Below are 27,594 nucleotides of genomic sequence, written 5' to 3'. Positions count from 1 at the left end.
AAATCATGAAGGTCATCCTCAGAGTCATTTCTCTGGTCATAATGGCCCACACGACTTGAAGAAAATCATGTTGATCACGATGAAAAACGGAACAAAGCTCAATAAAGAAATAAAAGGGGATGTTTCTAGCCAAATTCTACAATACACGCAGTTAACGTTATCTTTAGGCTGAAGTACTGAATAGTGCTCCAAAGGGCTGCATTTCGTAAATGTGCAGTAAATAATCAGACCGAAATGTAAATCAGAAGTGGGGTTTAAGCGCCTGTAAAAGTTGACAAAAAAAGCCCTAATGAAAGAAGTGATTATGTTCCTAAACCCATACTGCTCAGAACAGCTGTCCCACACTTTCCTACCCTGCCTCCATCTACTGGTAATACATCAATAACCATTTGCAATGCAATTGCTCTTGCATTACTGAAAGTTTAAGCTATTGGCGTTGCTAATAATGATGCAACACCAATAGCTCAAACTTTCAGTAATGCGAGAGCTATTGCATTGCAAATGTTTTTTTTCTATTTATTTATTTTTGTGTAAGCAATCGTGGCACACATGCTTATTGTTTGAAAAATAAATAAAGAGAAAAAAAAATTTACAATGCAATAGCTCTTGCATTACTGAAAGTTTGAGCTATTGGGGTTTCATTATTATAACCAACGCCAATAGCTCAGACTTTCAGTGATGCGAGACCTCTCGCATTGCAAATGCTTGCTAGGGAGAGTGATGTAGGCGGTCTCCTTTCGATTAGGCATTGATTGCTAATGCTGAAGGGTATGGCACATGTAACAGGAAGACAGCAGTCAATCAGTCAATTAATGCTTTGGAGCAACAGGCCGCTTCCAAGAAGCGCTTCCAAGAAATGATGAAGATGAGACTTCAAGTATTGTATAAAGAACTGAAAGCTTCATTACCATTGAAGAGACCCACGACAGATCCAGTTGAAATCAGGCACAGAATGAAAACATGTATTACCAAAATTCTAGATTACAGAATCCTGAGAACATTACATTCGTATCACTACATTTAAAGGTACACACCATACAACAATTAAATACCCCTCTCTACACACCCCTTCCTATGATAAAAAACAAAACAACAAAAAAAAATGAATAATACACAAAATCATCAGAACGAAAAGGAGTGACTAATGCGAGAACTGCACCTAAATTCCTTATTTTCACCAGATCCTCTATTATCTGGAGCAGTATTTTCATCCATGCTGCTGGGAAAAGAAATAGCATCCCCTCTATTCCCTAAAGAATGAGAAGAACAAGCTATATCATCAAGATTATTGTGCTCATGAGTGAGATCACCAAGATCAAACCAGTTAGAATCTGTGAGTTTTGACTAGCTTACAGATTACCTTTGCTTGTTCAACTGTAAGTTTTATTACAGCATTTCGATTCTACTATATAACAATTAAATACCACTCACTACACCGCTCTAAGTTTGAACAGCACAGCTCCAAAATTACGCCTTCATGCCCTAACCTATAACTTAAGCAGTATACCATTGCCTGTATAAGAGAGACATCGGTAAAGGAGGTTTAACAATCAGGCGTTGTATTCGCTTTGCACCTAATCAGTGTAACCTGGATGAATTGCTCGGAGACGAACAGAACGAAGCAAATAGTGAAAGTGGATGTAAAGATCAATGTTTAGGTATTTTGTCGACTAAAAGGTGCGAGATGCAAATCAAAAATATATTTTAAAGGAGAGGAAATCGTGGAGGATACAACAGCATTTTCGTTTCTCCTAGCTCAGGTGGAAGCAGGGAAGGGATAGTTGCTCATACGCATTTCTTATCTCGGCTTACCTGTGACTTTACTAATATTTATATGGCCACCTCTATGCTGCTCGTGATGCACTTGGAAATGTTCAAGATGAGATATAATCAGCCCTGAACTTAAGTGTGCGGGTGGCTCTTCATCAACAGGAAGCTGCGACTGGATAGGAGTCGCTTTTAGCCTTCTCTCAATAACTGGCAACAGTTTAATTTGACATGTAAAACAACTCAGGGGTGTGGCAACGATGAAAGTGTCTCGCGGATGTGTGCTTGTAATCAATGGAAGGCGTGTATGCAGAGTGTTTAATATTTCACAGGCTGACACTTCGAGTTTATTGCAGTGTTCAATAAAGCCGTGCATGGGCTGGGCTGGGGGAGGGAGAGCACAAGGTGAGGGGAGGAGACATGCAGGGGTAGCTTCAGCTTTCCCGTGGTTGGTTGTTTTAACAAAACCACAGAATGCATTGTATATTCTTGCCAGGTCGACGGCAGTCGGCGTGTTGCAAAGCAGGTTCATCTCTACTGTCGGGCGTTTCTGTGCTGGCACTGCCCTGCGACGGCAGTGTGGTGTTGGGAAAACTGTCACCAAATTGAGAGGAGGGGCATGCAAGTTTGAGGGTGGGAGCTGCTGAGAACCTTGTGCTTGGCTGTCTGCAGGTCTGCAACAGGGTGTTTGCCAGCAGGCTCTCTGCTCTGTCCGTCACTGCCATGACAGACTTCGGAGCGGAACAACATGAAAGATCGGTGTTTGGGGGATCAAAACCGAGTGCTGATGTGGGAGAGTTGCCGGGGACGGGTGGAGTGTGGGGTATGTCGTGGGTGAGAGGGGCGGCACCGGTCTCTTCGGGAACTATGTGCCCGAACAGGCGTACAGTGACTCCAAATAAATGCGCTAGTGAGCAATCAAAAAACACGTTAGCAAAAGTGTGCTGCGAGTATGAAATGACCCATGAAGAGGGCCAGTCACCATGGTCATGACAAACACCCAATGGAGGAACAAATGGCACCATTCACCACGCAAAAGTAAAGCAGTTGGAAAGGCACAGGAGTGAATAAATTAAAGAGGTGGGCGAAGCCAAACTCCTCATACGGAATACAGCATGCCTCGTAGAGCAGCGCATGCTCGCTCTAAAAAGTCTAGTTTGTAAAAGGAAATTTGCGAACTCCACATGGCACTGTATGCAAGGGAAGACCTATTGATGACCAAACCTTACACAGGGCTCAAAAAACGACTCGGCTGCTCGCATTGTTGAGCAAGATTTATTTGTGACGATGTATTTTTTGGGACTACTCGCCCTTTCTGGCGAGTCGAAATTCCTCTAACTTATGGGAAGACAAACTGAATTTTGACCTCTGTCTCTGAACGCAGAGCAAATGTGACAAGATAACAAGATTTAAAGGCATATTTTTGCTCTCAGTGAAAGAGCAATAAAAATGCCATTAAACCTGGTTATCTTGTCGCATTTGCTGGCTTTTCTCATCTTATTACATTTATTTTTCTTTCTGTGACTTAAGTTAGAGAATTTTGTAAAGCGAACTGTGTAAGAATTGTACTGTGCAAAGCATGTTAAATGAAAGCCTGTAAGATGTCGGGCTTCTTTCTAACACAACACTGAAAGAGCTTAGTGAACAGTTCAAACATTTAAAATATATTTCACTAGTTATGAAGACCCACTTTTGTAATTCTGTGGTGAAATAAATATTTTTATAGGATCAAAACAAATTAGAAAACTTTACTTGGGTGATGTGCAAATTTTTTTTTTTTTTTTGCTGAAACCCAGTTTCAATGGAAAATATGCTATCTGTAAATGACGATGCACTACCATATCATGGTTTGGTAAATATATTTATGAAAAGTGAATTTACTGCAGGTCTGGGTTCCTGGACCTCGTCGGTCCGAGTGGCGGTAGGGGGGGGATGAAGTATCTGGGAATAATCTTGTTGGACTCACCTAGTGTGTCTTGGGACAGAAACCTGGCCCCGGTATGGGAGTGTGTACGGGAGGATCTTAAGACCTGGTCCCATATGCCCTTATCCATTTATGGTGGAGCGGCCATCTTCAAGATAGTCTCGATCCCCCGTCTACTATATCATTTGCAAAATTACCTATATCTGAACCCTTCTAGATGGTTCTGGCAGGTTAATGCGGCCTAGAGACAGTTTTTGTGGGCTGGCGGAGTGGCCAGAGTTGCATTAGGGATGTGTTTTCAATCTACGTACTACGGGGGGGGTTGGCGACAACTGATATCCTGTCGTATTATATGGCCTCGGACCTGCTTGTCTTAAATGAATGGTGGTACGGAGATACGGCTGACCCTGCTTACGCTGTTGAACGATGGTGTATGGGGAAATTCACCCTGCACACTATATTGTACTCTGCACTGCTGCGCAACTGGTTGCAGTCAGTGACGAGGATCATTTTTCAAATATGAGGCAGGCCTTCCGGAGGATGGGGTGGTGGAATAGATTGATGAGGGAGACTCCCCTCTGAAATACTGGGTGACTGCCACAGTTGGCTACTCTAGTTGGATTTCGTGGCTGGGTCAGTATAGGCATCTCTACCCTGGGGGATGGAATGCAGGCCGGTTTTTCAATCTTTTCAGGACCTACAAAGGGACTTTCACGTGCCAAAAACAATTTTTTTTTATATCCTCAGTTCAGTCACACTATCTCCCCTTGCTTGGAGGTGTTGGAATCGCTTGCTGAGTTTAGCCCAATTGAAGCAAAGGTGTTTATGGGGGATCTACAAGACCACAAGCTTTCAAAAATGTACCAATCCCTGGTTATACATGGCTCCTCCACACTACAGAAGCTCAGAAAGTCCTGGGAGGGTGATGTTGGTTAGCTGGAAGAGGAGGACTGGATGGAGGTATTGGCTTCCCCACAGAGGGTGTGGGGGGGGGGTGGGAGAGAGGCTGCTATAGCAGTACGCTTGCGCCTTATCCAGTTCAAATACCTCTATCAGGTGTATTTTACTAGCGTTAGATTGTGGAGGGCGCGATTGGCGGCCTCCCCCTAGTGTCTCAGGTGCGAGTGGGAAGAGGGAACCCTGATGCAGCAGGTCTGGCACTGCTAGGCCTTGGCACAATTCTGCAGGTGAGTTATGACCTGCCTCTCGGAGGTGTTGGGCTGGGACTTGCCCCGCTTGCCGAAACGGTTTAGTCTACATATTATGGAAGGGGTGGAGGGCAACATCTACAAACGCCATCTTATGTTACTGGGGTTCACTCTGGCCAAAATAGATATCGCCAAGTCATGGAAGCACCGGCAGAGCCCTCAGTGACAGCATGGAAGAATGGCCTGGACTTTTGCATGGGCTTGGAGGTCCCCATTTTAGTAGCAAGGGGGGCCCGGAGAACCATTTTAAAATTTGGAAGCGATAGGCGGACTATTGTGGCCTGCAGAGTTGGAACCCATCACTATAGCAGGGCCCCTTGACTCAGTATAATTTTGTTTCTGTTGATAGACAATGTGGATTCAGGTGTCAGAGTGACGATGCCTATGATGTGTCTCCGTTTTTTCGAGTGATATGCGGATTGAACAAAGATGTTAGTTCGATGGGGGGGGGGGGTTGTTGGTTATGTTTTGTTTTCTTTGTTGATCTGTTTCCTTTCATATGTATTGCTTTTCATTTTTTCTTGATTATGTTTTTTGCAAAAGTCAAAGTCACAATGATGTAAACTTATTATGCAGAAGCTTCTGGGGTTCAGAGCTCTGCTCCTTATGTGCTATTTGACAAATAAAATCTGTTTTTTTTTTAAATTTGGATTTTTTAACATGATCTGAGATTATTACTGCTCCTGCCCAGATGACAATGTTATTAGTGAACTAAGAGGCAAGCCAGGTATCATGTGTATCCTATACATGGACTTGATTCTTGTTCTACATGGAGCAAATATTTAGTCTAGTAAATAAAAAGATTGTTTTGTAAAGCAGAAATAGTGAACGTGCATATTTGAAGGTGCTCTCTTATTTGATAAAATAAAGAAAAAGGTGGCTCTATAAGACAAAATATTTGCCTAGCATTACACAATTTGAGACCAGTGGTCAAGGTAAAGTACATTACAGTTAGGTCGAGTAGAATATTGAAGTTACTAGACCTGTAGGTCTAGTAACATTTTTATGATTCTTCTAGCCCTGTTACAGCAAACGCGAGGTGCAATTGTGCTAGCCACTGAACACATTTTGCATTGACAAAATAATGTTGCACACTCCATAAGGGAAAACAAAACAATCTTCTAGTATTCCATTTAGGTACCATTCATCCAAAAGATATGGTAATTGAGGACTAATTTAGGCCTTCATTTAAAAGGTTAGTATGTCAGCGAATATAAATCCACCTATTTTCAGAAAGGTGCCATTTACTTCAATGAAGAATCTCACTGACACACTGGAGGAGCAGAATAAAAAGAACAGCTCTCCGGATAAAAGATTGATTTTGACTTATTTGATATACACCAGCCAAGAGACGTGCACGTTTTCTCAATCTTTCCAGATAAAGTATATGTTTTCAACGTCTGCATTAGTGGCAGATAATTAACTGTACAGCATGGACAGATTCCATATGGTAGACATCCCCAGGTAGAACTGCACTGGCTTCATCTGAGACAGAGTTCAATTTAAATCTCTCTGCCTGGTCTTTAAAGCCCTTCATTGGATGGGTCCTGCGCTCTTGCGGAAACAATTTGATTGGTACATCCCAACAAGAAGGCTCCGCTCTTCTTCTGTAAGACTGGTGAAGGTACCTAGGTTTAGGAAAGTTAGGTCAGGGGGTAGATCTTTTGGGGTGGCAGCGGCCAAATTGTGGAACAAGCTCCCTTGGGAGATCAGACAAATTAGGGAGCTCCTTCCTTTCAGAAAAAGTGTGAAAACCTGGCTGTTCCTCAAGTCTTAGTTGCCTGATCATGGATCCGATACACTCCCCTGTCTCTGAGCCGCTTAGCGCCAGGATGCCTGCAAGGTGACAGTGCGCTTTATAAGCTGAATAAATAAATAAATAAATAAATAAATAATATATGATCTTTTGCCTTGCTCTTGCCATGGTGTACTGAGCTAGCCAACCACCCAACCCCATTAGAAAAAAGAAAGTAGAAACTTGAACCCAGATAAGGCTCAATAACCTCACCCGATCCCACACAATGTACAAGAAAAAGGCAGCAGTGCAGCAACGCAGCAACAGATTAGAACATACAGGTACCTATAAATTCAAAACATTTCTAAGATTCTAGAACAGGCGTGTCTCACTTAGCAAGAACTCTATATACACTTAGTGATCGAAAATGTGAAAGAACACAATACCCTACTGTAAAACACACACATTAACACATCCATCATTCACACCAAAGACCCAGATGCACACAATCTCAAACCAATAGACACCTGCATAAACATCCACAGAATAACGCAATGAATCCCACGAAACTACAGAAATAATAAACTGGAACAAAATCTTCTGAACTCCACTAATTTCCACATTCTACGACTGCTTCCTTCCGTCGTGCACCACCTTATAAGGTTCTGACAACTTAGATTCACATTTCCATACAAAACCTGGTGTGCACCCATAAATCTATCACCAGCTCTAAAAACATTAGTGCTCCTTCAGAGTCTTTCATCATACTATTTCTAGTACTTAAACTCACTAACTTGATTGTTTGCACACACCGTCCCCAAATCCACCTGCTCATCTTGATCCCAAGCAGGACCTCCAATTTAAATGGAGCTTGATCTTAAGTCGAATGAGCTGGGATAATGCTAATGTAACTATTATGGGGGATTTATTTGAGAACCGTCAACTCCCTATATTTGAACTAAAAGAATACAAAGATCCCTGTGGGTCAATTTATATTCCTCATTAACTGTATGTAGTATTACAGAAGCAACCTTATGTTGACTGTATCCAATCATGCATTCATCGGCTTCCCAGTGTGTGTTAAGGGGTTGGATTGGGAGAGGAGGGTGGGATTGTTTTGGGGATTGTTACAGCTGTGGCTTCTTGTATCTTGGAATCTGGTCTTCAGCCAAACCAAAAACTCAATAAAAATATATATATTTTTAAATGTGGTCATCTACTTCATCTTCAAAAGTGCAAACAAAAAACTCCCATTGATCAAATTCTTAAAAACATCCAAGACCAATTAATCCAGTTATATTACATATGGCCCCTGTAGGTTGCTTTGAAGGGTACATGACATTTCATTTTGTATCCTTTCTTTGTACCATGGGGTAGGGATAGTTCCAGGAAAACTATACTTTGTAAAATCCAGAAGTCCTTTATAATCAGTCCCTTTTAAGTTCAACACACTCATCAATAATATAGTTGACACGTTTGGGTCTGTACATATGCCAAATATGTCCCAGGACTTGATTTGCTACAAGGACAATTGGGAACCAGAACATAGTTCCTACGATCTCAAAACATACCATGTATAAACAATTGTTGCAATGGTACTATTATTTGAATCTTCTCTGATATATCTTTCTACTCCAATCTATAACGAGAAGTGGGGATCAATTCTAGTACTTATGACAATAAGACTAATTTCTTTCTCTGTATAATTATACGTATGGTTGTGTCGACTGTCCAAATCAATTGTATAAAATTGGAAATATAAAGCATACTCTACCCAAGTACTGGAATGTGGGAATTATCATATATACATCGTAGGTGGAAACCTAGGAGTGCCTGCAAATATATCACGTCATGAATCTGCTCCGAAGGGTAGATGGAGTGTCAAATAGAGGATGAATTTCCGCTAACTACAGCATATACAAATAAGACCTCAATGGATCTGGTGACTTACCCAGAGATCTAGAGTGCCTAAGCAAATTGCAAAGCTTCTTTTTCTTCTTGTGGCACTTCTTCGACTATTTCAACAAGTGAGTGAGCAACCTAGAGTGAGAGCAGGGACTTTTCCATGACCTTAGGTCTTCTTTGGCATTGGCCATGATGAGCTTAGCTTTTCTTCCCTTAACTGCTTTTGAAAGGTTACTACGACAGACAGAACAATATTTGGAGTCGTAGCAGGACCAAAGGCATCATAAACAGTCCTTATGTGTGTCAGATATTGGCCTGTCCCAGGTACAAAAAGCTTTAAATCCGATTTTGTTTTTCGAAGGTAACATTAACCTACCCGTCAGGTAAAAATCTCTGCATAGCAGAGCTCCAGAATTGTATCAGAAGATGTGGAAAAGAGGGAACTGATGTTATGGTGTCAAGGTGAGCAATTTATGCACAAGTGACGTCATTAGGGCGGCACTTCTGGCATTGACATTGAGCCAGCACCTAGACCTGCAAAGAAGAGGGGTGACAATTCAAAATCCAGTGTGATGCCCGTGGGGTATATTCACAGATGAGGAATCTGCCGTTAGGAGTATCCCTTAGAAACAATCATATAAATCAGAAGACAAAATGCGTAAGATGCAAAATCGGCCATTACCACAAACTCCAACAATTTCCAACTTGCAATACAGTGGAAGGCCCTGATCCTCCACATCAACCTATGGTATCAGCTAGACCTTGGAAGATGTTGCAGTTTCCAGAACTTTCACTACAATAGAACAAATAAAAGATTCTGTTGTCACCTTTACCCAGCGCTGATAATGTAATCGCTCTCACAGCATTCTCTTTGGAACAAACGGAATGCTCATCACCCTCTTTACCATCCTCATTTTCTCTGCCTACTAATGAAACACCCATTATGGAATTAACTGTTAATTCTCCTCTCCCAACTTGCACTTCTTGCCTGACACACCCTATCTCAAACTTGAAACATAAGTGATGTGAAGTCCCACAAATGCAGCAACCAGTCTGGACTCCACAGTAAAACAAGCTTCTTTATTGACGCATGAAAATAGCTTCAAGAAACACCAGGTTAAGTTGAAGGCTACAAGACCTCGTCTACAGAATGCCCCACCATGAGCATTGAACTTCCCTACTCAGCCTCGGGTTCCGAACTGAACTGCCAACACTCCAAGTGACGTAGTAACATTCCCTCAAGCATCATACTGATGGTGGTGCGGGGACACAGATCAAGGAAACAAAGATACAACAGTCTGCTGTCAAACGCCCTTAGCAGCCACGTTTGCGATACTATATAATAGTAGAAGCAGAACATACACTTCAAAAATGTCTTGCCATTGCTTTTACGGTAGAATTGGACTTCAGGGAAAAGACGAAAAGGAAGTGGAATATCAGCCTGCAACTTCCCAGGAAGTCCTGCTCTCAATTAGATTATTATTGCACCCGTTGAGAAAACGTTAAAGATAAATCCACCACAGTGTAAAGATTTTTCACTTATTCAGGTAAAATACTAAACAGCACCACATTATGGCGAGCATGTCCCAATTTGACGAGAGGTCTCAAATTCAGATTGTCTGCTGGAAGCCAGGGCAACAGACCCAGGCAGCACAGGAGATTGTGCTCTGTTCTCCTGACCTCTTACTTTCATAAAGGCTGCTTGTCTTTCAGCTTCAGCATCTGCCCCAGTGTGCTTCATGTCCTTCAAGCTCTATCTACTTTGGAATGTCATAATTCATTCTTTATTTCATTCACTCCGTTGGAAGCTGCCCAGCTTTCTGCCCACTATCATGCCTCCTCAGGTCTGTGCAGAAGTGTGATGTGCTTTGTCAAGGATTTTCAGTTTTGAAGGAAACAGCAGCATGTACTTGAGTCTCTGAAACAAACACTGGCAACGTCAATAGGTCCTGCCTATGAGAGGTAGTGGCTCTGTCAATGCACCGTGGCTAAGAGTAATTTAAAAAATACACTATGGCCCAGCAAGTGCTAGCTGCGTCACAGCTTTTTTTCCCCCCACGTGCTTTCCTGAGGCAACAAAGAGTGCTGGAGGAAAAGAAGGACAGAGGGGAGGTGATGCACACTGACAGAGGGGCAAACAGACGAACAACTAAGGATGCCGGGGGGAGGGAGCAGCGCTAGCAGACTGAGCATGGAGGATGATCAAATAGCCAGAGAATTGCGTGTGGCAATCAGGCAGACAACAGAGCGTTGGTTGGACATGCTCAACCACAAACCGGCCAAGGGAAAAATACGTCCTCTAAGCAAGAAAAAGAAAAGAAATCTCCGTTTTGACCTTTCACAAGCGAGAACTCCCTTACATCAGTGGCCGGGTCTCAAACTACTGTGGCGTTCCGGATGGAACTCCAGAATCTTTTTTTAAAAAGGGTCACCTTTAAATGTTCTAAACACGTCTACGCATTAATACAACAAAACATGTAAAAAAAAAAACAAATGCCCGCTAGTGGTGCGCGCGCCACTGCGAGCATATGTTTTGAAGTATCGCGGCTGTCAAGCCGGGATAATTCAAAACATATGGCCTCTGGTGCACGTAACAGACACCAATAGGCCATGGGCGGAGCTACGCGACAACCTATGGCCTATTGCGTGTTCTGTTTAAAAACAGCACACACCCAAAGGCCAATGAAATTGGACATTGGATTCCCCAACGGCAAGAGCGTTGTGGAATGCAAGGTCCATTTTCAATTCGGCCAGAATAGGCTCGGCTGCGCGACACTGTATGCACAGTGTACGCTCGGCCCGAGACCTAATCAACAGGAAGACCATCTTAAGTGGGCATTAACGATCATCACTACCTGAAAGCTAAACTAGTTGAGTCCCAGTAATAAATGCAAAATGGACGGGACAGCACAAAACACCAGGAGTAATAACTGAACATCTCAAAAAGCTAGATTTAAATTTTTATAGAGCTTTGTTGAAAAAACCCAGAATCTTAAAATGACTAATTAAAACAAAAACTGCTTAGAAATCTAACATTTCTTAGGTTTCACTTGGATTTTAAGTGATTATTTCTTTGACGGGGGTATGTTTACTAAAGAACCCTCAATCAATTTGCAGTAACTTTGTAAATGTGCAACGTCAGTGAAATGTCTGGGTGCAAGATATCATAGTAAAATCCATAAGTGAAAGTAGAAGACATCCAAAGACAGCACATGGTCCACCACTGCTTAGGCATTGAACATGTAGAAAGCATAAAACCTGCATCACCACCACCTGTTAGCACACCGAGCAGTAACACAGGGATAGCTTCAAGCAAGAAAGAGCAGCTTGTGATTTGAAAATGAATGGTACCTTGTGTGCGAAGCAGCATCGGTGAGACTGTAAGTACTGTTCTCTCTTGTCAGGGGGTTAGAGCCCGGATGGACCTTATGTAGCTCCATACTCATTTGAGATTCGCTCTTCCGCTCAAGGGAGTGAGTCTCTTTCTCCGAGACCTTGCTGTCACTCATGCAGACCTCGCTGGCACTGTGCCACAGAGGTGAGATTTTCTCCTTTGGTGGTCCAGTCCTGGGGGATGTTGTAGACGTCCCTGTCGCTGCAGTACCCGCATGGTTGGCACCATATGATGTAGTATCAATGCCACTGTCTGCTGAAGTTCCTTGGAGGTAGGTGTAACTATTCAGCTCCGACTCGACACGTTCACCGCTATCATACCATTTTTCATCACTGTGGGCGCTTGAGGCATTGCTGGAGAGTGTATTGCTACTGGAGTGGCTGGAGTAGTGACTGTCAGTCTAGAACAAAAGAAAATGCATAAGAAAGGTGCATAAATACAGTAAATTGTTGACAACATTGTCACAGCTAGAATCGCCAATTAGATCAACCTTTTCACGGCATGTTCAGCTTGGTGTATGCAAGAAGGAGGTCAAATATTACAGAGCGGGCAAACTTAGCAGCACAGACTACATCCAGACTCCCTTTTCAAATACAACAGAGTCTCTAGTACGTTAGTAGCAGTACGCTTTTGTCACACAGGCCAGCTGATCATAGGTTGCTAAGCTGGTAGCTCGAGGGAGTAGTTAGCATGCTTGGCATGAAGTAAAGTGCATCCTGCCCCACTTACAAGATGATAGCAGCAATATCTTCCTCAGTAACACAGGGTGATATCAGATTAGACTTTGTAGGAAGGCTTGCTGTCTTGCATAGTAATGTAGGCGCTATATAATATTGTGTCTGCACTGTGCTATAAAGCAACACATTGCCTGATGTTTTCTTTCCACAGACAGTATATGCTGGTTGGTACCATGCATAGATTTCACAATTCTAGAGATTATAATAAACAATTCTTAAAAACAGCACCGAGCTACAATAGATACTCTAATACGCACTAACAGTATTCGCAACACGCCTCAGTTACTAAAATGCAAAAATTCTGCTTTCATTACAGGTAACTGAGTCCCACTTTAAGAGACCAACAGAACTGTGATGACGCAACAAGTTGCTATAAGGGTTCATTTATGATTTTGTATGTCGAATAAGTAATGATAAACACAGGTGGGATAGACTAGAGGAACATATAAGGTACTACTTGCACTCACAAGATGGATGCCCATCACAACCAGAGAAACCAAAATCACCTTGTTTTCATGGCCATCTTTGGGGTATTGTGAGAGTACTACATAGTGAAGCCTAACCAGCCTTACTACATAATACATCACTTTCCTACATCATGGCCTTGCACAATTAGCACACACAGTAAGGGTAGAAGCCTTAAAGGCCTGGTGTGTCTGTGCCAAGTAATAGTGCCAAAATCCTTTTAGCATCTAAAGTACGCAAACTTTGTTCAACCAGAGAAGGCAGGTGGGCAGCTTCCCATGAAAACACAAGACTTCTTAAGGAGGTGGAGGGAGTACAATTAGTTCTCTTTATTGTCATATTTCTTTGCAGAATAGGACAAGGCTGATGATAAAAACAAAGCATTTGTTTTCACTATGAAATAATGGTGTCAAAAAAAGAACGTCCTATGAAAATAGTGTCCAATCCCTTTAATTTATATTTATCTTTTGAAGAAAAATTACTGCTTAGGTTGTTTTTTTAGTACTGGCCACTGTACTGAGAGATGGACTTCTAGACAACATTAAATTGATGGATTTTGAAAATCTATAGCAATATGGAATATTTACTTCCTCCAGATGAGTGCTCAATCCAACAGGTTTAGCTCAAGGACCTCTGAAAGACTGAACTATTTCATTTCAGGTATCAGAGGAGTCCAAGAAGGCGCAATAAGAAATCTTTCTGGTGACGTAAAAAGCCAATTACTCCTGCAGTAGTTGGATGCCTGGTCTTGGCATTTCTGTGAGCCACCTGCTGCGCCTGTCTGCTGCTTTTTTTTCATCTATCCTTCTCAACACCCGCTCGGTCCACAGGCACGCCATTGACCTTTGGAACCTACTAGACACCATCTCTCCTGATGTCGCCTTCCTAACGGAAACATGGATGAACGCTTCCTCCGCCCCTGACATCGCCATCGCTATCCCTGATGACTATAAGATCACACGCAAGGACCGCACTGACCATACAGGAGGTGGAATCGCCATCGTCCATAAGAAAACAATCCGCATCTCAACCAGCTCCGATGCCAACCTCGCCAACTCCGAACACCTTCACTTCCAGATCCACATCGACCCCAAGACCACACTCAGAGGCACCCTCCTCTACAGACCACCAGGACCACGCGCAAAATTCAGTGAAGACATCACGGACTTCATCACCCCACACGCGCTCCCCTCCAAAGACTACATCCTTCTGGGAGACCTCAACTTCCACCTTGAAAAGTTCAACGACCGCAACACCGCCACCCTCTTGGACAACCTCGCCAACCTCGGACTTAAACAACTGGTCACTTCCCCCACCCACATCGCAGGTCACACTCTCGACCCCATCTTCACCTCCAGCAACCATGTCTCCTTCAGCCACACTACGGATCTCCTCTGGACTGACCACAGCTGCGTTCACTTCACCTACAACAAGCCAAAACCCACCATCCACCTCCAACCAACTCTACAAAGAAACTGGAACAAAATCACCACAGAACAGATCTCCACATCGCTCCTTCAAACCTCCCCAGCCCTCTCTTCTAACGCCAACGAAGCCGCCTCCAACCTCACCCTTTGGTTATCCAACACCGCCGACAACTTAGCACCACTGAAAAAACATCAACACAAACTTGGCATCAAGAAGGCCTCATGGTTCAACGACGACCTCAAGAAGTCCAAGAAACTGTACCGCTCCCTTGAAAAGACCTGGAAAAAAGACCCATCCACCAGCAACAAGGACGCCTTCAAAAGCGCCATCCGTACTCACCACCAACTGATCCGAAAAGCCAAGAAAATAGCATTCAAAGATCGACTTGACAACAACGCCCACAACAGCAAGGAACTTTTCAACATCGTCAAGGAATTTTCCAACCCCTCGGCCAACTCCAACGACATCACCCCCTCTCAAACCCTCTGCGATTCCCTAGCCTCTTTTTTCCACAACAAGATTGCTGACATCCACAACAGCTTTGACAACCAACCCGGAAGCCAACCCACCCTACCATCAGCTGACCATCTTCCCCCCGTTAACACCCTCAACGCCTGGAACCCAATCTCCACTGAGGACACCATCCGCCTGATGAATTCCATCCACTCTGGATCCCCCACAGACCCATGTCCTCATCACATCTTCAACAAAGCAGACTCCGTCATAGCTCCGCACCTCCGAGACGTCATCAACTGCTCCTTCAACTCCGCTACCTTCCCAGAAGACTGGAAACACGCTGAACTCACCGCCCTTCTGAAAAAACCAACAGCAGACCCCACCGAACTCAAAAACTACCGCCCCATCTCGCTTCTTCCATTCCCGGCCAAAGTCATCGAGAAAGCGGTCAACAACCAGCTCGCTACCTTCCTCGAAGCCAACAAATCACTCGACCCCTCACAATCTGGCTTCCGAGCCAAACACAGCACTGAGACCGCCCTCATCGCAGCAACAGACGACATTCGAACTCTACTGGACAATGGAGACACAGTCGCCCTCATCCTCCTCGACCTCTCTGCAGCCTTCGACACAGTCTGCCACAGCACCCTTTTACAACGCCTCAGAAACATCGGAATCCAAGGAAAGGCACTGGAATGGATCACTTCGTTCCTCACCGGAAGAACCCAGAGAGTCCGCCTCCCACCATTCAAGTCCGAGGCCTCTGAAATCATCTGCGGCGTACCACAAGGATCCTCACTCAGTCCCACCCTCTTCAACGTATACATGAGCCCCCTCGCGGCCATCGCCCGCCAACACAACCTCAACATCATCTCTTACGCGGATGACACTCAACTGATCCTATCTCTCACCAAGGACCCCAGCACCGCCAAAACTAACCTACACGAGGGAATGAAAGAAGTCGCAGAATGGATGAAACAAAGCCGTCTGAAACTGAACTCAGACAAAACAGAAGTCCTCATCTTAGGTAAATCCCCCTCTGCATGGGACGACTCTTGGTGGCCGGAAGCCCTCGGAAAAGCACCCATCCCGACAGACCACGCACGGAACCTAGGCGTCATCTTGGATTCTTCACTCTCAATGAACAGACAAGTCAGCGCCGTATCCTCTTCCTGCTTTAACATTCTTCGCATGCTCAGAAAAACATTTCGCTGGATCCCCTCGGAAACAAGGAAAACAGTCACCCACGCTCTGGTCACGAGCCGACTGGACTACGGAAACACCCTCTACGCAGGTACTACCGCAAAACTCCAGAAGAAACTACAACGAATCCAAAACGCCTCAGCCAGGCTCATATTAGACATCCCACGCAACGAACACATCTCTGGTCACCTTAAAGACCTCCACTGGCTACCCGTCAATAAGAGGATTATTTTCCGACTGCTTACCCACACACACAAATCACTCTACGACATCGGACCAGAGTGCCTCAACTCTCGACTGTCCTTTTATACCCCCTCCCGCCAACTTCGCTCTTCCAGCCAAGCCTTCGCCACTGTACCTCGCATCAACAAGACCACCATGGGAGGCAGATCCTTCTCATACCTGGCTGCCAAAACATGGAACTCTCTCCCCGCCTACCTTCGCCTCACCCAGAATCACCTAGCGTTCAGAAAGCAGCTTAAAACGTGGATATTTGACAAATAATCCTCCTCCCCTTCCTAAGCGCCTTGAAACCCTCTGGGTATGTAGTGCGCTATATAAATGTTATGACTTGACTTGACTTGACTTGCTGAAATCATTGACACGATCAGAGGGTGGGGGTGACCCAATATACCCTTGGAGGCTTGGGAAATCGAATAAATGTGGAGTAAAAAGTGCCTACAAGGGATATTATTTAGAAATTCTTAGTCTTACATAAAAAATATGTAGTTACTAGGGGTCCAACCATTGGTGGTCTTGAACACTGAGCTAATCTAGGCAAATGTCAGTTTTTGTAGTACTTAATAGATGAAAATAATTATATTAAATGCACAGGAATGTCTTTTTTCGAAAAATATACAAAATTTATATATGGATTAAATTCATCATGGTACAATCAGAGAACACCATGACCGAGGATACATGAATCTACTTGCAAATTATAGGTGTATACATCTATTCCAACATAATCGCAAAAGTAACAGATCAGGAAATACAAAAAACAGTTACTTAAATACAATTGATATTCAGGAAATAGATGGGAGAGTCAACGTTTCGGTATATGGTGGCGTACTTGTCCGTTAGACCATCTTCAGGACGTACAATCGGTTATACAAAAGAGTCCCTTTCTAAAGATCCAGGAATCAAAAAAGGACCTAATGAAGCATTAATCAAGATCAGGTTCTACAGGGCTGCTCGCTGTTTGAAGTACACTTTGGCGGTATATTGCTTGATGCTGAGTACTATTAGAACCGTTAGTCAGTACATGGTTTATCACAAAATGAGCTAGATTATAGGCAGACTACACTAGGGAAATAATTTTCGGCGATTTCGCTGAAGAATCTGGCGAGTATAACAAGCAGCGCATTCACCGGCAAAAGTCCTGTGAGATGCGAAACTCGTCTCACATATACAGGGCTTTGCCGGTGAATGCGCTGCTTGTTATACTCACTAGATTCTTCAGCAAAATCGCCCAAAAATTATTTCCCTAGTGTAGTTGACCGATAATCTAGCTAATTTTGTGATAAACCACGTACTGACTAACGGTTCGAATAGTACTCGGCATCAAACAATATACCGCTAGAGTGTACCTCTTCAAACCGCGAACAGGCCTGTAGAACCTGATCTTGAATAATGCTTCATTAGGTCCGTTTTTGATTCCTGGATCTTTAGAAAGGGACTCTTTTGTATAACCAATTGTACGTCCTGAAGATGGTCTAACGGACAAGTACGCCACCATAGACCAAAACGTCGACTCTCCCATCTATTTCCTGAATATCTATAGTATTTAAGTAACTGTTTTTTGTATTTCCTGATCTGTTACTTTTGTGATTATGTTCGAATAGATGTATACACCTATGATTTGCATTATCCATATATACATTTTGTATATTTCTTGAAAAAAGACATTCCCGTAAATTTGATATTATTTTCATCTATTGAGTACTAGAAAAAACTGACGTTTGCCTAGATTAGCTCAGTGTTCAAGACAACCAAGGGTTGAACCCCTAGTAACTAGATATTTTTTATATAAGACTAAGAATTTCTAAATAAAATCCCCTGTAGGCACTTTTTACTCAACATTGAAATCATTGACAGGCAGGGACACCTCTGCAGAAGGACAAGCTCAAAACGGACAGCAATAACCATTTGCCATGATTTCAATTTCTTTTGGGATCTAAAATGAATTTGCTCTGCTTTGAAGAACATGGGAAAGGAGTTCGTACATGCATATCTTGAGAACTCAAAGTTCTGCCCATCCCACCTGAACTGAAACTAATTTTAGGGACTCAAAACTATTCAGATGTACAACACAATTTCCACGATGGAACACACCTTTACAATTTCTTGGCCTTGACAGTTGGCCCAAATGGATAGTAAATACGGTGTATATACTTTAGGAAACGGGCGCCCATTAAATCACTGGAGTTTAGCCTAAACTGAACCAAACTTCCTGCGGCAAAAAGTACACAGACAGCAGCATTCTGAAAATGCTGACAGGTATTGATAGTCTTCGCACGTACATTTAATTAAAATATGCTTTTAAAACTCTGAGTGAATAAATGCATAACCCAGCATGACATGCTGAGAAAGGTAAAAGAATGAGTAACACCCTTAGGTGGAAAAAGTGGCTTTGGTAACGAATATTCTTCTGTACCAAAAAAATCTGATAGCTGCATCTTATTGGTGCCCCGACCGAAGCTAGCCTGCATGGCGCTGATTGTGCTAAACCCACCAGAGACATACATGGGAATCTGTTTGACCACTAAAACTGACAACTTCACAGTGGTCCCTAATACAGCGATGTAAAGTAACTAAACTCTTCTTTTCATAAAATACATTTATACAATATTGTACAACGGGTGCCAGTGATAGAGAATTGGCTTGGTGCCCGCTTTGGTGTGACACAAATAAGGGAAGTGATCAAAATGTGTTTTTTTTTATAATCAAGAACACGGCCCGTTTAATTCAAATGGAACATTGCTTATCTGGTCCTTGCTATAAGTCAACAATGCTTTAATCTTGTAAAGAGATGTGGGACCATCATCAGGACTCTAAGAATAAGTAGCCCAAGAGGGAAGCGTAGACTGAGTCACATGGGGGGTGGGGGGGGGGGAGTAGTAGAAAATACCTAAGGTACCCCACAGCAGCAGGGGCTTTGATGAGGAGATGGTGCCCCTGCGAGAGCAAGGGGAAGGAGTGGGTTCCTCTCGAAGAGGTTTCAAAAACCTGGAAGGATACTGTAGAGAGGACTATGGAAAAGCCCAAATCAAACCCTTTAACAGGGCAGATGCACTGGGAGGGCCAAGGCGAAACGGCCAATCTGGAGATTCAGTAATTCATGAGTGGAGTATCCTTGAGAACCAGCTGGTTCCGTCGTATTTTACTGTATACCAGTTTTTCATGTGTTGCATAAAATACCAACTGAGCCAAGGTCCCTAGTGACAATCCTTTTTTTACTTCCAATTACTAAAACGGACAATGACATTTCTGGTGACACAAGGAGTGCACTTTCCTTTTCCCCTCCATTGGAACACATGTACAGCCATCTACAAAGGCGGAATGGAACACCAAGGTAGGTACTGTGGTGCTCTCACCATGCATCCAGGGTTGATGAGGGAGCACTGGGTCAATGGGGCAGTAGAGCATACAGGGGCTTGTAAACAGAACCGGATACACAACTAAATATAAGAGACCGATATAGTAGCAAGATGAGCTGGGAAACAGTTATGTGATCAAAACCTAATATAGAGCAGCAAATTTCTCAAACCTCAGTGCTGAAGCGCAGTCCCTGAGGAGAAAGGAAAAGGGATATATAGTCAAAAGAGGCAGGTTTTAAGTATCTTTTTGAAGCAGACAAAATCAGAGCAGACGCGAATGTGAGGCGGAAGCCCGTTCCAATGAAAAGAGCCCAGGTAAGAGAAGGATTTTACGCTGTATTCTGACTGTGCGAATACGATGTGGGCAGAGCAAGAATTGATCCTTAGATCTCCAAATTTCTGGTGGATCGATAAAGTGAGAGTTTGTTTTGGAGATATGTCGGTCCTTTACCTGAAAGATCTGGGTGCCAGTCACAGAAGCTTGAAAATCGCTCGCTTCCTAATAGGAAGCCAGTGCAGTGATCTAAGTGTGTGTTCAGAATAGTGGATGTGTATCCTGGAACAGAGATTTTTAAAGTCACCTGGACCTGTTCCATAATACAGATGTGGTTGGAACCACTCTCATACTGCTGTGCAGAAGGAAAATGTGCCCGATACTCGGCATGGGGATTTGGCCTTCAATCATCCAGATTGTCTAATTGCATTGGGCTGCAATTATTGAATTGTGTTGATGGGCTGCTGACAAAGTAGCTATCTCAGACAACAGGAAAGTAAAAAAGACATCTAAGACAGTTATGAAGACTGATGGTTGCAGAATACAAAAGTCACTGAGTAGTGACAAGAGAGAGTTAACCATCTGAAAGGAGAGCAGACACTCTTTAAATGCATCAAAACTTTAAGCAGAAATCCTAGGCTATGAAGGCGGTTATTCAAGCCGTGGAAGAAAAATAGGAAGGATTTGTGAACCACATGCTGCAAGCGTAAAAGCGGTCTGATCTCTTCGCCTACCATTCAACAATTAGAAGCTCAAGTTAGTCATATGCAATGTGCTTTGTCTGTGATGGCAGATATTATGGAATGTGAAGCCAGATAAACTACACTGGGAGTCTCAGCACAGAGTTCAGGGACAACGTCGGTGGATGAGTCTAGAAGGGGGTCTGGACCTACCGCGGGGAACGCACCTGAAATAGAGTGGTGGATCGCTGACCCGACCCTCCCCTCTTTACACCCCTACCAGAACAAGTGGAGAACGGACTATGCCGAGCTGTGGACTGGACGGCGCGAGGAATTCGGAGACAGCCCCTTTAATCAGAACAACTTCGAGGAGGAAGACACCCCCACGGATGACGCGGCACTCCAGGGATTGGAGAAAGGTGAGGAAGAGAAGTCGTCGGCATGTGACATCACCGAGGACTTCACCTGCTGCCGAGGAGAGCGGATGAACACGAGAGAAGAAGACGGGCGAACGAAGGAGACAAGAGACGGAGGAAGCGAGACGCCAGCTCAGGAGATTGCTGTGCCTAGAGGCCAACGACACCGTGAACCGCCCAGCCACACTCACTGAGGAGGAGTGTGGCTCAGCCAGGTACGGGAACGTATGTCAGGTTGGATGGGGAGGCGGGGAGTGAATGAGGGGAAAGCCGAGGGAACCAGTCACTGTTTGCGTGCTATCTTGGATAAAGGAATCAAGTGCTTTGCTCCCCACTCCCCACAAGACACGTGCCCTCACTTCTTTGCTCTAGCACGCTAAAGCACTGTATATACTAGCGCACCAGGTGATCCTACACACCCCGGGTTCCCCCCTGTGGTTGTAAACCCCAGAGAATATAATCCCTGACCTCCGTGTATTTTTTTTGTTCTTCCTTTTTCACATGTCCCGAGCTGGAGGGTCTGTATCCAGAAGAAGTCCCTGCAAAGACCAGGACCCAGAAAGACCATCCCTTGCCAGAGAAATCACGGACCCTGCCATTCTAGCCCGGGAAAGACTGACACTAAGGAAGAAAAAGACCTTTATAAAAATAAAGCCCTATATACCCAGGTCTGGTCTCCGTGCCCTTTCATCTACCCCGCCACAATGAGTCATCAATGTCCCAAACTAATCAATCTGTCAGGAGTGAGAGGAGCAGAACTACAGTTTAAGATGCACAGAGCCTACACAATGCTATAAAAAACTGAGAAAGTGTGGCACTGTGGTGTCCATTCTAGATTCCATAGACTGCCCAAAAACTACTGAAAGCAGCATTGGGGGCAAAGACCGTGCCTGTTAGCGGTCATTGACTACTTTTCCAATTACGCTTGCAAGTAACTCAAGGCTTATGGATATTCGGAGGCACTCATAATCAAGGCATCTGTAGTGTTTCCAGCGAAATTGGTGGCAGTGGCATAAATATTCTGCACTTAACCAAGTAAATAATACATAGGTCAACAAAGAATATTCACATCAAATGGTCCTCAATCGGCAAGTGGCACCATGCCACCAGAGTGGTTTACCACATATATGGGAAGAATTTCTCATATAGAACATATTCAATAACGTCCAAAGTCTTTATAGGTCTGCAAAAGTGGTGGAAGCAGGTTCGTTTATTCTAGATAATTCAATGGTTCAACTTTGTTTGCACATGTCTAAGACAGTCGACACATGTTTCATCTTTAAACAACTTTTTCAAGGCTGTTGATAAAAATGAACAAATACATAAATATATCCTAGTCAATAAAAGTAGTGCATCCAGGGCTTCCCACATGCCTCCATGTTAGAGCAAATGTTGCGGCATAGGAAACATGTCCAAAGAGCACAGCTGCAACGATTGGGCCTAACTCCAAAGAATCCAGTGTATAATTTACCAGCTAGTAAAAAAAAACTTCATTTATTAGAGAGAGCGAATTGTAATATATCTTAAAGAAAGAGAGACTCCAGTGAAATAAAACCATGGTAAAAACCTGAAAGTTAGGGTGAGGGTGAACTACATGAACAATGCGACAAAAAAAATAAAAACAAGGAAAAAACGTTAGGTTATGTTAAAATATTTTTAGAGCGCATGGCTGCCCCAGTGCTGAATAGAAATAGAAAAAATAAGAGGAAAGAAATTTGCTCCCAGTTGGGTATCATGAGCAATTAAGGAAAACCAGTGACCAGGACAAAATACTTGAATATTATCTAGGTAAGTGAAGTTGTCAGGTCCGTAAGAGTCCATAAGAAGGTCGACAACCTTCAAAGACTATGCAACAAAAACAACATTCAGTATCCAAGGTCACATGCCAACTAACGAGGTAAAAAAGATGAAGTGGAAAATTGTATTCATACACACGGACCTGTCAATTCAACTGTGTTGGTGTGTGATAATTTTAACTACATCCAAGTCCTTGGTAAGCCTGTTTTCATCCCCACAGCATAGAGTACAGCTATTAAAACTCAAATGTTTACTATGGTAAGGAATCTTGATAAGTCCAAATTAGTCTCACATCACATTCGCCCTGGTCAAAGTCAGGGAAACAACAAAGAAAGGCAGGAATTCGTATTTACTCCAGACTGAACACATATCAATTGACACAAGGGCTTGGTAGCATAAGGTATCATCTTGTGAGGAAAAAATATGTTATAGTGTTGGTAAGCGCCAGCAAAGCTGAAATTGGCACAGTAAGGCAATAGGTATATGCTCTCCATGGTAAAGTTAGTGCATTCATGAAGCATCTAGGCTGCTAAGACAGATTAACTATGCTACACATCAGAGTTAATATTTGAGAACATCTGGTAGGTGAACTAAAAAAAAAATAGACCTAGCTTTTAGTATGGTGTTTCTCTGTGAGGAGTATAGAGTTGAAGCTTGTTTTTTTCTTCGACATATCCTGAGTTGTGTCAGTCCCCAAACTCCTTTTTGCTCCATCAGTCCCCCCTAGGAGCATACGAAGACTAAAGAATAAGTGACTCCCACACACCAGTAGGTAGGATCGTGTGGCTCCATAGTGACCGTATCACCCTGGAAGTGCAAGATTAGAGACACATATAAGCACTGCTCCTTTGCATAAATGTTAGTTTCATCAACTTTCTCCTTCAGAGCTCTCAGAAGAGGAGTGTTGGGCAACTGGTTGGAATAGTGCACCAGATTCTAACTTGGGGCATTTTTATAAGCTAAAGAAGACTCTCGACAGAAAGGGGAGGCGGGAGGACAGAAAGGAGTGTGTAGTTCGAGAGAGTATCCACCAGAATGATCACTACCAAAGGCTCTTCTGATGAATACTTCAAACCACAGACTCTTCATCTTCGAAATACATGCCACAGCGGTACCTCAATGTAGAACCTAGGGAGTGGACTCAGACCAAAATCTCGTGAAAAAACAAGCAAGTGAAGTGACTTTTTCAGCAACTGTCTGTCAAGGTAGCAGTGCTAGGTGAACGTATGCCCCAGTGCCCATGTTGCAAACTGGCAGATATCTAAAAACGGTACCCCATCCCTCTAATACTGCCATGGCGAGCTTAGCCCTGCTGGAGAACTATCCAACTTGACATACTACGCTTCTGCACAGTCTTCCCTTTCATTGTCCAGAGATATCAACAAAGCCCTAATCATTCATGCGATGGTCTTTTGTGCGGTCAATGTAAACATTTAGAATTCTTTTACATTTAAGTTGATGGAGCCTTTCCTCCTCCTTCGAAGGGTGAGGCAGATCAAACAATGCTGGCAAATAAACGGATTAGCCAACAGGGAAATGAGTCACAACCTTAGGAAGAAGGCTCCCGTAGTACTCAGTACCAATTCATCCGGAAAGAAGGTGGTGTAGGATAGTTGCACCGAAAGGACCTGCTGATGTGATCACAATGAGGAAGACTGTTTTTGTGTCAAGTGACTGAAAGAACAGCTTACACTGGGCTCATAGGTCATACACATGATAAATGTCAAGACCAAGTCCAGGTCCCATTGTGGCAAAACAAATGGCTTGAGTGTGTGTGTGTGTGTGTGTGTGGGGGGGGGGGGGGGGGGGGGGGGGGGGGGGGGGGGGGGGGGGGGGGATGTGGGCGACTATTCGGGTTAAATCTTTTATAAATTGCATGATAACTGGAGACTTAAATATCGATTGTGGATACTGCACATTCTCGACTGAGGCATTAGATCTAGCCAGGGCAAGCCCCACTGGTTGCCACCCATGGGTCGCCAGATGACATCTGCTCAGTTTGTCCGCTCTAGTCATCTGCAATTCCACTAGGTGATTAATTACCAGGAAAATGTCCTCCTGGTCCAGTCACCTCCAGAGGTGTAGAGCCTATTGGCAAGGGATCCAAAACCCTACTCAGCCCTGCTTGGTGCAGTACCACACGGAGGTCGTGTTTTCCTTGTCCTAGTCACCCACTATCCATCCACCTTTGCTAGAGGACAGGAAGGCTTTTAGGGTCAGAATTATCACCTGAAGCTCCACAAAACTGATATAAAGCTGGCTCGAAGGTGGAAAACACAGGTCCCAGCTGTCTAACTTTCCCAGACGACTCTTCAGGTTGGCACTTGTGAGCAAGCATTTCAGATCTTGAGAAGTGTCCTGCGAGTTCTAGATGGAGACAAGGCAGCCCTGGAGCTAGTCCCAGTGAAACTGGAGGTTCCACTTATGAATTAACATTGGGCATCTGTTGTTATAGAAGTCAAGTCAAGTCAAGTCAAAACATTTATATAGCGCACTACACACCCAGAGGGTTTCAAGGCGCTTAGGAAGGGGAGGAGGATTATTTGTCAAATATCCACGTTTTAAGCTGCTTTCTGAACGCTAGGTGATTCTGGGTGAGGCGAAGGTAAGCTGGGAGTGAGTTCCATGTTTTGGCAGCCAGGTATGAGAAGGATCTGCCTCCCATGGAGGTCTTGTTGATGCGAGGTACAGTGGCTTGGCTTGGCTGGAAGAGCGAAGTTGGCGGGAGGGGGTATAAAAGGACAGTCGAGAGTTGAGGCACTCTGGTCCGATGTCGTAGAGTGATTTGTGTGCGTGGGTAAGCAGTCGGAAAGTAATCCTCTTATTGACGGGTAGCCAGTGGAGGTCTTTAAGGTGACCAGAGATGTGTTTGTTGCGTGGGATGTCTAATATGAGCCTGGCTGAGGCGTTTTGGATTCGTTGTAGTTTCTTCTGGAGTTTTGCGGTAGTACCTGCGTAGAGGGTGTTTCCGTAGTCCAGTCGGCTCGTGACCAGAGCGTGGGTGACTGTTTTCCTTGTTTCGGAGGGGATCCAGCGAAATGTTTTTCTGAGCATGCGAAGAATGTTAAAGCAGGAAGAGGATACGGCGCTGACTTGTCTGTTCATTGAGAGTGAAGAATCCAGGATGACGCCTAGGTTCCGTGCGTGGTCTGTCGGGATGGGTGCTTTTCCGAGGGCTTCCGGCCACCAAGAGTCGTCCCATGCAGAGGGGGATTTACCTAAGATGAGGACTTCTGCATGCACAAGGCTTGGAGTACAAGAAGCATAAGTCTCATCCTCACCAGGGCCTATGATTAAGCAGAGACATCAAGATCATATCCCTGAATGTTCTGGGCTTACTGGGTCGTGAAGAGATCTACAATGCCATCATATTCAGGATAGCCCTAATGAAGGTACTCCTCTGACTTGGGCACAGGAAGAACTTTGGCTCGTAGATGGAAAACCCAAAGATGTCAGCAGTTCAGCCATCGTCAGTCGTCAGATGAACCAGTGGAGTTAGGTAAAGTTAGCAAAAAACGACAACATGAGGAACACTGAGGGACTCCCCATGGAACCAGTTTAGCCAAAGGCAAAGCAGTCCAAATGCTCCAACAACTCAGTGTCCTCAATTAAAGGAGAACCCTTTGTGAAGAAAGCAGAACATTCTTTGCTAAAAACCTGTCTAATAACCTTTGCTTTGAATGTGTAAAACATAACTCACAAAAATTAAATGCAATTATAACGGACAAAGTAAGAATTACCCTGGTTCATTAGGAATGATAAAATACTTAGCAGATGGATAATGTAGTGGATATGTTTGCAGTGAGCTTGGAAATCTAAGCCATCAAAGTAAGTAAAGAAACTTCCTAAATGCAAAGATGAAGCATCAGGAGATTGGCACTGAAGCACTTTCCATGTGAAATGGGATGATCCAGATGTCTTTGGAGCTGGTCTCCCACCCCAAATCATATGATGCAGAAAACAGATTGCCTACCATTAGTATTGATGCTATCATTTGTGCTGGTCATTTTGATTGTTTTTTCCTCAAGAATATGTCGCAATACCAGGAAGCAGGCACTCAATATCTAGTAACGCTAAAGGGAGTGTCCAATAGATCAGATCACAATGGTATCTCAAAGCCATTCGAGGCATCAAACAAAAATATTCTGAAATCCTTGCTGGTGATTGTTGGCGATGCTGAACTAGACGGTATCAGAAAAGGGATATACATTGTGTTTCATTGTATAGCCAATACAATTATTTTCTCCAATCTTTAGCAAAGCGCACATACGAAATTTAAGCAGTGATTGATGAAACTTTGGCATTGTGAATTTATCAAAGACAGTGGCATTTCCAGGCCCTCACTTAAAGTGATGAATTGGTGAACTGCTCTATCCATCTACAGTGTTGCACACGGGATGAAGCCCTCACGCAAATCTTTGGTATTTTGGCTGTGCTTCAGGCAAAATACCAACTGTGCCAGGAGACGATTGAAGCAAATGGGTCTGATGCAGGTGAATAAGTTCCCACTGCTGTGTTTTTCTTATTGCGTTCTAGGTGAATTTGGCGTTCTCTCAGAACAGCCTTCCACCATCGAAGGGTGCATCCATGAAGATTGCCTGGACAT

The 27,594-nt window shown here is 43.8% G+C and overlaps 1 protein-coding gene across 4 annotated transcripts in view; it reads right to left on the bottom strand.

Moving 5' to 3' along the window:
- SIPA1L1 (signal induced proliferation associated 1 like 1) overlaps nt 1–27,594 on the bottom strand; it is an 847,070-nt gene that overhangs the window by 160,002 nt on the left and 659,474 nt on the right. For all 4 annotated transcript variants that reach the window (XM_086937055.1, XM_086937054.1, XM_086937056.1 and 1 more), the window contains one exon: nt 11,891–12,333. In XM_086937055.1, coding sequence (XP_086793181.1) covers nt 11,891–12,333 — 443 coding nt within the window. The remainder of the gene's footprint in view (nt 1–11,890; nt 12,334–27,594) is intronic.

This window comes from Lissotriton vulgaris, chromosome 9 (assembly GCF_964263255.1).
Source record: "Lissotriton vulgaris chromosome 9, aLisVul1.2, whole genome shotgun sequence".
NCBI classification, from domain to species: Eukaryota; Metazoa; Chordata; class Amphibia; order Caudata; family Salamandridae; genus Lissotriton; species Lissotriton vulgaris.
The sequence above is the reverse complement of the archived record's forward strand: the minus strand, read 5'-3'. Positions and strand labels throughout refer to the sequence as shown.